This window comes from Typopeltis vanoorti, chromosome 26 (assembly GCF_054136105.1).
Source record: "Typopeltis vanoorti isolate ZY-2024b chromosome 26, IOZ_Tvanoo_1.0, whole genome shotgun sequence".
Classification (NCBI taxonomy): Eukaryota; Metazoa; Arthropoda; class Arachnida; order Uropygi; family Thelyphonidae; genus Typopeltis; species Typopeltis vanoorti.
In genome coordinates, this window is record NC_143574.1 from 604727 (window position 1) to 617346 (window position 12620).

Below are 12620 nucleotides of genomic sequence, written 5' to 3' on the forward strand. Positions count from 1 at the left end.
AGTCACAGACCATTAAAATTTCAACTGTTTTGAATGTCTTTGAGGGAATTCCAGTCTACTTAAATTACCGTCTTCACTATTTAATCCTTCATCAGCATACTGAATAAATTTCCATTGCTCAGCCGATAGCCATCGTTGCTTTCGTTTGAAAAGACCTGGGTTCGAAGGACGCGAAGAACCTCTATCAAGACTTTTCAAAAGAAGGTAGGTTAGCAGATCTCAAACGGAAGTGAAAGGAATTTTTCCTCCTGCAAAGGAGGAAAAATTAGGAGAATACACGCCTTCAAAGTCATAGCAGGCAATGCAGGTAGGATTAACCGCATTATCATAACCAATAACCAGGCTTATAAGAAGAAAAAATTAATTAGCTATGACAGGTCATTGAATCTAACACAAAAGGGAAGATGGATATATACTGTATGTATAACAAATTCTCTCTCTCTCTCTTTATGCATGCGCATAAGTGCACGTTCAGTGACGTTGCAGAAAAATCATGGCAAGTAATTTGCAACGTGTCGCGAACTCAAGTAATTAAGCTAGACCACATAAATAGCAAGAAGACGTCCTCTAAATATAAGTATATGATTGAAAAATATAGGTGATTATCGATAATGAACTATATTATCGATATAATTAATTAATAAATACGTTTCCATATTATATAGAAATGGGTATACCGAAATAATTACACTTGGATTATGTGAAATGAAAAATGTTTAATCCTAAATCTGTCATATTTCAAAATGGGTGCACAGTATTCGTAACTTGGAACTCAGAAAGAGATATCACATATTATTTCATGATAATTACTATATATACATATATATGGAGAGATTTCATCTTTTTAATATTAGTAACATAATTAAAATTTCATAACATTTATTCACTCAGATAAGGGATGATCATTCATTGGAAAGGGATGATCATAGGCACTGTTCTTCTTTCCTTCCAGATCAGCTTTGGAGGCTTGTCGGACCTTTCTTGTTCAAGACATAGCCAAAGTGATGGATAGTGCAAGGACTTAACACAGGTAATTTGATAGATTTCAGCTTTACTGAATTTTGATAATTAATATTTAATAAATTTAATAATAAAATTTATATATATATTTATAAATAAAAGTTAATACCGTTAATTCCTAAAGGGATTAAGGAGAGTTCATTTAAAACTCAGGAATTGACCAAAGAAGAACTAGAAAACATTCCTTTTCAAAAGTTTTACAATGGTGTTTTCGAGGTTTTCAAACCATTGTAAATCGTACACTCATCATCATCCTGAATGGCTCTAACAAGCACTGAAGTGCCCACGACCTTCCACGTATCCTTGGATTTTGTAACCATAAGTCCTGGATAAGGTATTTATTCCTATGCCCATAAGCATTCTTTGTCTGGAAAATGCGTGTGTTATACTGGCAGGTCTGTCTGGGTAAGGGACGAAAAACCCATGTATTTCCGGGAAGAAAAACCTTTCCGTCTCGGGTATGAGACCAGTTAACTCACCTCCAGTTGAAAATATCTAATAAAGGTTCTTGCCGTCATGTACGGGATTCAAACCCAAATCTTTCCAACCAAAAAGCTTCGTCCATACTGACGAACTACGGAGATTCTTAAATCATAAAGCGGTTTCCATAAATTAAGCACAAAAGAAAAATAACCGCGATAACTAAGGGAGAAAAAAATATATGAAAGTGAGGTATATTACTTAAAAACGGGACACTGAATCTGGTTATCGCATAGAAAAAGTGGTGGTGTGAGCAGTATATGAAAATGAGCCAAAGCATAAAAGCGGATTTTTGGAGTGTTTTCCATTTCGTGTATTTCGTCAGATTACAGGCCAGCCAAAGTCATGCCTAGTAAACCTTTGTTTTGAATTGGTTCCATTTCACAAGAATTGGTTCCAGTTCACAGACTGGAACCAATTCCACCAGTAACAAACGTCTAGGAAATAGAGTGAATGAAGGTCGTGGGCTACAACCGCAGTGGAGGGCCAATATCACTGCTTAGCTGCTCGTCGAAACAGGGAACCTGACCTTGCATCGGTTATAGGAACATTAGTATCTGATTGCGCTGTATGCAGAAGACTTCATGAAGTTGATCTGTATGCAGAAGACTTCATGAAGTTGATCTATATGCTAGCTGACTGGTAGTCTGCATGTCCCTCTTCCCACGCCACTTGAAAGAATGTTTGAAAGCGACAGGCTCCACATCAATTGAACCCAAGACCAATGGGATGTGTATTGTTCGCAAGCGCCAATTTGCTCTACAAAGTGATACTAGGCGTGCTGTGATCTGGAGATAACTATGGACACGTTATCATCCCTCAAATATCCGTGAAAGAGACACATGGTGCAGGCAGGGTTGTGTACTGGTTTGAGGAGAAGTCTGGTTGAATGGACTCACCGAGTAGGAACCATAAATGCTGTAGCTTATAGAGTCGATGCTGGATCCTTATGCTCGTCCATATGCGAGTGCAATAGGGGGACATTTATCCTACAAGACAATAATTCTCATCCTCATCGAGCGAAGCTCCTGGACCATATTTTCAACAAGGAACTATCGCACGTAACTGGCCAGTCAGTCTCTTGACCATAATCCTATTGAGCGTGTCTGGTATCCTCTAGGTAGATGTGTTTCTGCTCTCATTCCCTACCCACAACTTTGAGAAACTTAGGAGAGCTTGCAGGAGTAGTGGTTTTTATTACCAACTCAGCTTCTAGACTTGTAAGCAGTATGAAACATCGTTATGAGGGATGACCACATTCGATCTTGAGGCACTTTGACAATCTCATTTGGACCTCTTGTTTCTGACCATTGTCTTCACGTATCCATTTGTTGGTGAATTAAGCTATTTATTTACAAGTTTTGTGGGTGTTTCACGTCATATATCATACTACTTTTACCAATTGTATGAAAATTCTCCATACAGTTTTTGAATTATCATGATTTTTCTCTTTGCTCCTTGTGCTTTTTTATATTTATTTTTATTTTTACAAACATTCATATATTATCGGCCTATTTTAAATGTTACAGATATGTCCACCTGGTTGACCGAGTGGTTAACTTATCCGTTCTCCAGCCAAAAGGCTGGGGGTTCGAATCCCACCGTGGGCATGGATGTTTGTTTGTGAAAATACTAGTGGTGGTGGTGGTCGGCGGTAGATAGCGTGGGTGTGGATGATGAAGACTGTTGCGGCTGGTGAAGTGGTGGAGAAGGAGAGTTGTAGAGTATATACCCTCCCTCGATGAGTCTTTGGACTCCCTGAAGGTGTTATATAATAATATCCCTTCAGGATGGAGTCACTAAATATTGATAACTGAAGGAAAATGCTTTGACCTTTATCTCAGCCAATGGCAATCGGTTCCTGTAATGAATCTAAAAGTGATTTGTTGTGAGTTCAAGACCCTGTGCCAACCATTCTAACTTTTACAGTCCCATCCTCAAAAAAAACACCTCGTCACATTTCTTGCTATACGAAACATTGCATTATTATGTGGATACACAAGTGACGTTTACATAAACATCCACAGCATAAACAACTCAGAATATAAAGAATATAAAACTCAGAACATAAACAACTTCGGGAATATACAGCATATCCTTAAATATATATATATATGTGCTTTACAATTAAAATTAAAATTCTTTATTTCTCTTTTCTTTATGAAGGAATGTTGCTTCTCTGGTTTTTAATTTTTCTGGATATCAACAATCTTTTCGAGCTGACTGTAATTCCAATTCGCAGGATTCCTGATTACGATAATCGCACTATTCTTTATTATTTGACAAACCTTGCTCTACATAAACGAATCAAACTCTGGTAGCAAATATCTCCATAACCTTAAACTGTTCCACACTTTTTTTTTTTTTTCATTGCAAACGTGATAATCTGATAATCTTGTTACCTTCAGTATTTGTAAAACACACTCCTGTCATATATATATATATATATATATATATATATATATATACAGAGTGGTTCAAAATTCCACGTAAAAACTTTGAGGGGAGGTAGATAACATCAAAATCAACCATATACACAGAAAGCATGACCGGAAACGCCACCCGAAGCGCTGTTCGCCAGCGCTCCAGGTGAGCAATTGGGGCTTCCTGCATGTTCGTAAAAACGTGCACCTCGTTTACCATATTATGTATCCCTATTTCGATGTTCTCTACCTCTACTCAAAGTTTGTACGTGGAAATTTGAACCACCCTGTATATATATATATATAAATCTTGTTAAACAAAGAGTAATTAAATTAATATAATTAACGGCTATTTTAGCCTGTTTTTGTTTAGGCGTGTCCCTTATATTTAATACATTGGCTAACATAACTCAAAAGGGGTATATATATATATATTTTAGGGCATTATGGGCGAGTGTAGAAGGCAATTATGGCAGAATAAAAAATGTGGAAAAATTATGTACATCCCTTGATTTTGGTTTAAAGATGCCTTCTAAATCCAAGCTCTTGTGGAAGGGGGGGGGGAAGAGAGGGAAAGAACATGGGGATGTACTTGAGACACGGGAAATAAGTTTGGGAACCCGGGTTACTATTAATAATATATATATATATTATTTTGTTGTGGGGAGAGGGGGGGGAAGAAGGTGAAGGGTATCCTTATGTGGAAACTGGGGCAAGGGTTTACGGGGTGTGGACCGTTTCGGTCATCGTCTGGATAATTTTTCCACATTTTTTATTCTGCCATAATTGCCTTCTACACTCGCCCATAATGCCCTAAAATATATACATACCCCTTTTGAGTTATGTTAGCCAATGTATTAAATATAAAGGACACTCCTAAACAAAAACAGGCTAAAATAGCCGTTAATTATATTAATAGTGTTTAAGAGGAGTAGCATGGGAAATTCCCAGAAATTATACTTAGTAATTAAATTGTTTTATCTCTCATTACTTATTTATACCATCTGCTGCACAGCGTTTCTACTGACATTTCTATTGGTATTTTTCATCCAAAATATCAGTGATCATCCCACTTTCCTTTAAGTTCTGTTATGACGGGTGCAGCATCTTGCAGTTCTTAACAAAACCCTTTCTTCGTTTTCATAGATCTTCTCTACGTCTACACCTCCACAGTACGGAACGCAGCGACATCGTCCTCTGGTTAGAAAGACTTGAGTTACATCTCCTACAAGACGTTAGGAACCGAGGAACCTTTATAAGCGTTTCAATTGAAGGAGAGTTAGTCGGACTATTACAGAGATTACAGGGTTTTTAACAGAAAGTCTTGTTTATATACAGTAAAAACAGACAACACATCCGGAAGGCACCAAATAATATACATAATACACTGGCGTCATGATCTAAGTTGCCTCTCACGTTATCTCAACACCAATGGGTCTATTCATGTTCTTTCTTTGAATGTATTTCAGAAAAAACACTATCTGTAGTTTTCATTCTTTCTTCTTCTTGTTTTTCCCCAGCCATCTACAGTTTCAGCACGATACAGTCATATAATTCTAGTGCTTTTACTCTGGATGAGTAAAAAAAAGGCAAATTGCTTTTGTAACTGAATTTTCGCACAGTTGTCTAAGAACCTCTTCGTTTATGTTATCTTCCCATCCGTAGGTATACAACAACTGCTCATTTTCGACGAATTTTGATATTTGGTAAAATTTGGTATTTGTTAATTTTACTTTTTTTGTAAAATTTACTATACCCTTGACTTTAATCGGTCCATTTCAGCAAAGACAGAACGACATGAAATTTTGTTGATACAATATTACTGCATTATTCATTCTGTCGGCTGCCATAGTTATTTACTTCTTTTTTTCCCTAAATATATGTTACTTATTCAATTATTTTTCCTTTGATTTACAATTCACATCTTATGAGTTTCCTAGTCAATGCCAGAATTTATTTATATTTTCTTTTGATATTTTCCTTCCCCCCCCTGCATTATTGAATGTGTTTGGTAATCTTTATAAATAATTTCTTTGTTACCAAAATGATACTAGAGCAATACACACACAGAGAAAAATATCTTTAGGCATACGACTAAAACCACCTTATCCTGATTGTTCCGAAAGCCAGGATATTTAGATCGTCGTTCTGTAGCTACAATGGATTATTAGGAAAACGATATTATTAGCGTATTCATTTGTACACTTGTTCACTTTGTTTACTTCTTTATATCATCCAACGTTAAGTTAAGCTGGGATTTGATGAGTCACCTAAATTCCTTGTGTTATTTTCATTTCTTCAGCTTGTTCGCGTTTCTGTATTTATCATAGAACTGTATACATATTATTAATTACTTCTGAAATTTGTTTTGGTATTTGTCTTATTTTTAATGTGCTAGTGTAATTCTTTTTACTGTATTCTGTCAGATGCTTTAGTTAAATCTATAAAATATATGAAGAGGTTTATTGTATTTAATGATTTCTCTATTGTTTGTTTAATATAAATCTTGCATCTTGGTGATCTTTTTTTTTTTTTTTTTTTTTTTTTTTTTTTTTTGTAAACCCTTGTTGCTCATCGGAAAATTTAAACAAATTATTTATTATATTTTCAAAGATTTGATGCATAATTTAAATACTATACAAAGTAAATTATGCCTATATAGTTTCTATGGATTTATTTATGTATTTATTTTTATTTTTTATTTTATTTATTTATTTATTTGAAAACTGGTATTGTAGGTTCTTTCGCCGGTCATTTAGCATACGCATTCTGTATCATATATATTACAGCTGATTTTTAATTTTTAGTTCATTAAGGCTTTTTATTTATTTATTTTTTAGATATATTTTCGCTTATTTAAAAATTACTCTTTCCCTTCGTAGATAACATTATTTTTGATTATATTATCTTTATTCGTTTATATTTATGTTCATTTATATATATTCAATCGCTATATTTATATATTTATATTATCATCATGAAAAATTATTTTCCTGACCTGCTTATAGATCTTGAAAAAAATTGTTTTAAAAAAACTAATCCGATGGGTTTTTTTTTCTAAATTTTATACTTTCATTAAGTTTCCTCTTTTGAGTTATCTGTATCGTTTTGCAGATTCTCCTTTGAGTACTATAAAAATCATGTTTCATGTATACTGACACTGTACTTATATAAAATAAATATCTAGCACCTCTTATTCCCCATTTTGAACTGTAATAACATTTTATTTATCATCATATAGAGTATTTACATATATACAATAAAGTATACTATTACATTTTCTGCTCAGTACAAAATGTAGAGTACAGCGATTTTTTTAAATATAAATGTACATAATTTTTTTTCAATATCAATATCATAGCTTATTATTATACAGCCTATTTACATATACACAATTAATAATAATAATAATAATATTAATAATAATAATAATAAGTTTTGTTTATATTATTATTTTCTTCGTTATTATTTAGTTGTTTTTCATTATTTACCATTATTATATTATTTTGTTAATCATAATCATAATAACAGATCATATAAAATTTAAACATTATTTAAATTTATAAAATTAAAATAAAAAAAAACATAAATAACGAAGTCCATCATTGAGCATTTCTGTGTGTGTGTGTGTGTGTGTGTGTGTGTGTGTGTGTGTGTGTGTGTGTGATTGTTTTTGTTTTTGCAGACCCCAGTTCAGTGATTATAGTGATATCCATGTTGCTAAAAGAGCAACGCTAGATAATACGAGTATTTTTCGTCAGCACCTCACTGAAATACGTAAACAGCATAAATCCTGTACCCGGAATAAACTTATATCCGAAAATGAGAAAGAAATCCGATTGACGCAATGCGGGTCAATTTTTTGTAAATAAATTAATACATAGCCCGAAAAACAGTTAAATCCCGATTTAATATTTCATTTATTCACTTAACAGAAGGGAAACATTAAATGGTCTACTTTGATCAAGAATACTTTTTATTTGAAATAAAAAAAAAGTCTAAACGAGACTTGTATATCTCATCAGTGATAAAATATACAATTACCACTGATAAGAATTGTAATAAGGCTTGAGTCTTATTATAGAAACTGTTTGTTAACTCGGAATACAAGATAATCGAACAAAACTTTATTGTTTACCAATCCATTATGAAAGATTCCACTAATGGTGAATATATGTAAATATAATAAGAATAATAAATAAATAAATAAACGATTAAATACAACACTAATAATTTTTATGATTTTTTATTGAACTCAAAAATATTTACATATATACAATATTCGTCTTAAGTGACATTTCATCGTGTTAATTAGCAGAGTACTGGAAGTAAGTGCTGCAGACTATCGTTCGTTTTCCACATTAGATTTCTATAAACTAATTAATAATTTTTATTATTCAAATTATGATTATATTTGCCTTTTCAACACATATTGTTTTTTTAACAATGAAATTCATATAAATTTTCCTTTTTTTTCTGCATAACGTATTAATAACAGTTACTGTAGTTAGTAATTTCTAGTTGCGGTTGAATAAGATTACTTTTTTTTTTTTACAGTATTTATACAGTAACAATAAATTGTATATATATTTATAAATTTGCTTTAATGTATTAAATGTAATAAATGGATTTTTTTTTTCTTTGTGTTGGTCTCTGTTGAGATGTAATGTCTCAGCTTACATCCTCGAAGCTTTTTATGAAGCTATCTGAGGATGGCACTGGCACTGGTTTAGTTATTGTTTTATTGGTTTGATTACTGTGTTGGAAGTAGACTGATGTTTGATAGGTATGATATTCACTACTGTAGGATGAGAAATTCGTTCACACACACACGCACGCACACGATAATCACATACACACACGCGCGCGCGCGCGCGAACGCACGCACACGGTATTTTGGAATTTCGTGACGCGTCACTGAACTGGAAAGCTTAAACTAATATACTGTATTGTGTTTCATTAAGTTTGTAAGGTTAAGTTTAAATTAAGTTTGTAGGGCGCGTATTTCTTGTTCATACGTCTTTAAGGTTCTTTTCAGGCTATTGTGGCTTGTAAGGTTCCTGTATTCAAAAGTCAGTTTATTTAGCATATCTAGGATGTAGAAGGCTTCGAGTGGCCTTTCCGTAGTGTTTATTATATTTATATGTGATATAATTAGTTGTCTTGGATCTTGTTATAAGGTATGTATTTATATATGTGTGTGTGTGTGTGTGTGTGTGTGTGTGTAGAAAGTTTTTTATCTTGGGTATACTATACGTTAAAGATACCAAGCATTATAAACTTGGTTTTAATCCTTTTTCCCAAGTAAGCAAACAGACCGGTAAGTCAAGTTTGCGCCTGAAGTATTTTCAGGTCTGAGGCAACTCGTAGTAAAGATGGAGTAAGCTCTGATCACTTTCCTTAGTATCTGCTCTAATGCAAAAACACATCTCCTTGTGGACATGTATGATGCTATGTATTAAGGGACGGGCCACTACCCAGACCGTAATAAATTTAGTTTAATCCTTTATCCAAGTGAGAGCAAACAAAGTTTGCGCCTGAAAATATCTTTAGGACTGAATATGGTGTTGTACTGTCTTACCTGGGTAAGTAGCACAACACCAGGCAACTCGTAGCAAAGGTGGAGCAAGCTACCAACACTCCTATCCCAGTATCTCCCATAATGCAAAACACATCTCCTTGCAGATATGTATGATGTTATGCATTAGGGGATTGGCCACTACCCAGACTAGTTTCGACCTTTATTGAGGTCTCTTCAGTGGGAGCCAAGCCCAGAGTTGGAGATACCAAGCAGAAGCAATAGCAAGGTCATCTTTATCCTGATTGTGGGATTTTTCATCCCACAATCAGGCAAACACACGCAACTTACATGTACATATAAAAATATTTATAAGCATAAGGCTAACATAACACCTTATTGTTACGAAATCTAAGATTGCTTGGAAGGTCGATGGCACGTAAATGCCTGTTAGAACCACTGATGATGATTTACCCTAGATATCCAGAATATCCCTAAGTTTAGTTATTATATTATATCCATCATTGCTCTTTCCATTTTTGCTGCTAATCACTTCGTTTCCAAACTTTTTCGATAGCCCTCATTTTGCCACCTTCAAAAAGTTATTCTTTTTCTTCTTCTCGCTTGCACGTTAGGCCTAGTGGCCTGTTACAGAGCCCTTAAGAAGGGTACGACTTAAGCCCTTCTAAGTCGTACCCGTCCCGAGAATAAGGTGACTAGCCGTATGCCTCCCGGTATATTCTATGGTTGTAACTGCGTGTGTTATGTCTGAGAAAGATCCTTAAGCGCGGACCCTTTAAAATATTTAATTTCTAAGTCGTCCCAAGACTTTTGATACTTTCAAGCATGATTCTATATTCTTTAAGAACACGTGCTTATTTACGACAGGAACTTTTATATGGTTTCTTCTTTTTGCTGGACTACCTTTTTACTACTCTTAAGTCAACTATGGACTTCTTATATTTCTTTCATTACGAACAACGTCACCACATACTTCCTCAGCTGAGTCAGTTCATTTATTTATTCGTATGGGAGTTCTCCCCGTTCCTCCACCGTCCCTTAGGACTGATTGAGCCCTCCTAATAAGGGATTAAATGTATTTTATGATTGTAAATCCGTGTGTTCACAGGCTGATTTGCCTCTTCTAAGGGACGAAAACCCGTTTTTCCGGGTGAAAAATCCCTCTGCTTCCGTAAGAGACTGGCCAACCTTTAATCGAAGGAGGCCAGATAAAGGTTCCTCATCCTCACGTATGGATGAGAATCGAACCCAGGACTTTCCGACCAAAGGGCTTCGCCCACACCGACTGAGTTACGAAGGCTCAGTCACTTAATGTTTTCTTCAGATTATTCTACTAGGTTAATGTTTCATTTGGTTTTCAAACTCTATCTTCTTTAATAATAAGATCTGATTCTTCAGTTCACATTTGAAAGCTGCTCGAATTTGATTCTTTTTAAAATGCGATACTTATTTTTTATAAATAAATAAATCCACCTACGTCTTTTTGTCCCTATAGAAAGTAGGCGTTTTAGTTCTATGTAAATTTTGGAGGCTGAGGGTAGTCAAACTCTGCCTTTTGCAAATCAAAGATAGTTAGAAAATAGCGGGGGGGGGGGAATAATTGTGAGCCCATGGCTGTGCCTTCTTGAACCATTATCTTCCCTATTGCTAACCTTTACATGGAACATTTTGAGGCTACGTGCTCTAGATTCCACTCCTTTTAAACCCAAAGTCTGGTTTAGATATGTTGACAATGTTTTCGCTATCTGGCCCCACAGCCGCCAGACATTAGACACTTTCCTCAGCCACCTAACCAAACAACACAAACGCAAGGAGGAAATACTGAAAAAAAAAAATTCATTAATTATATCAAAATAAATCAAATTTTTGTTTAAATTTTAATTATATTTTATAGATCTGTCTTAAACAAATTATTTATAATCACTTATTTCTTATTATTCCTTAAGATTTCATTTTATTCTGATCCTAGTTCTAACAAGTAGTTTAGCGTAAACAAGTAAAAACTTGAACATGCGTGAGTTTACTGTTTACAGGATGACGCGAGTTTGAATTTCGTTAATCTTCTTCACACTCGCATTTGCTCTAAACATATATAAGAAAATCTGTTGCAGTTTTTAACTTTATTCTATATTCTGCTGTTATCAGCAGAATATAGGGTATAGGGGTATAGGGGTGCCAACTAAAGTTTTGCACACAGACGCCGGACACTAGTGGCGCTCCCCTGATTGGGCAGAACACACTTCCGTTTCTAGATACACTTGTCACACGTCTTCCTTCTAGCAGTCTTTCCTTCGCTGTTTACGGGAAACCGGCAAATACTGGCCACACTTAAAAACAAAAATAAATTAGACTACAATAAAACTGTAATCATTCCATACGTTAAAGCAAGGGTGGGGAACCTTTTTTCTGCCAAGGGCCATTTGGATATTTATAACATCATTCGCAGTTTATACAAAATTATGAACTTAAAAATTAGCCTGCTATATTTGATCAAACATTTAATTAACTCACCTCTGATGTGATGGCTGGAACTGCTTCTCTTTGGTGAGGCGTGTGATGTTAGCTGGTATTGATGATGTTGCTACTCGTAACTGCTTTTCCAGGTTTGCGTCGGTGAGTCTGGAACACAGTTGACTCTTTGCGATGGTAAGTTTTGAAAAGAACTGCTCGCAGCAGTAAGCTGTTCCAAACACAGATGCATGTTTCAATGTATGTCTCCTCAAAGTGGGAAATTCATCATTGCTTATGTAACATTTATAGAACTCAAGCAGTGGGAGGTTGCTGTACCGAGCTTTCAGCTCATCATCGCTTTGCAGCTGAATGATTTCGTGTTGTAGGTTATCATGCACATCAGATGGTTCCACATTGAACGGTGTAGTCAAGATGTTCAATTCCATTTGTTTACTTTTCACGCCCTTGAATCGTTCATTAAATGCCTCAATTAGTTTCGCACATTCACCAGCATATTCAAGTGTCATAGAAGGCTTTTGTCCTTCCAGAGCGGGGAAATGCACCGTGTTATTCCTTTCGAGTTGCACTTTCCACAGCCTTAATTTAGTTTCAAATGATTTCATGTTTGAAAGCAGGGAGCTGAGAAGCTGGTTGGGGCTCTGCAGCTTGACGCTCATCTCTGAGAGGTACTTGGTAATGGCCACCAT

At 34.9% G+C, this 12620-nt stretch overlaps 1 protein-coding gene across 1 annotated transcript; it reads right to left on the reverse strand.

The window, feature by feature from the left end:
- Positions 1-11969: 11969 nt before the first annotated feature.
- On the reverse strand, positions 11970-12620 carry LOC150092258 (general transcription factor II-I repeat domain-containing protein 2B-like). The gene has a single exon (XM_090414832.1). The coding sequence runs from the start codon at positions 12618-12620 to the stop codon at positions 11970-11972; it is 651 nt and encodes a 216-aa protein (XP_090270958.1).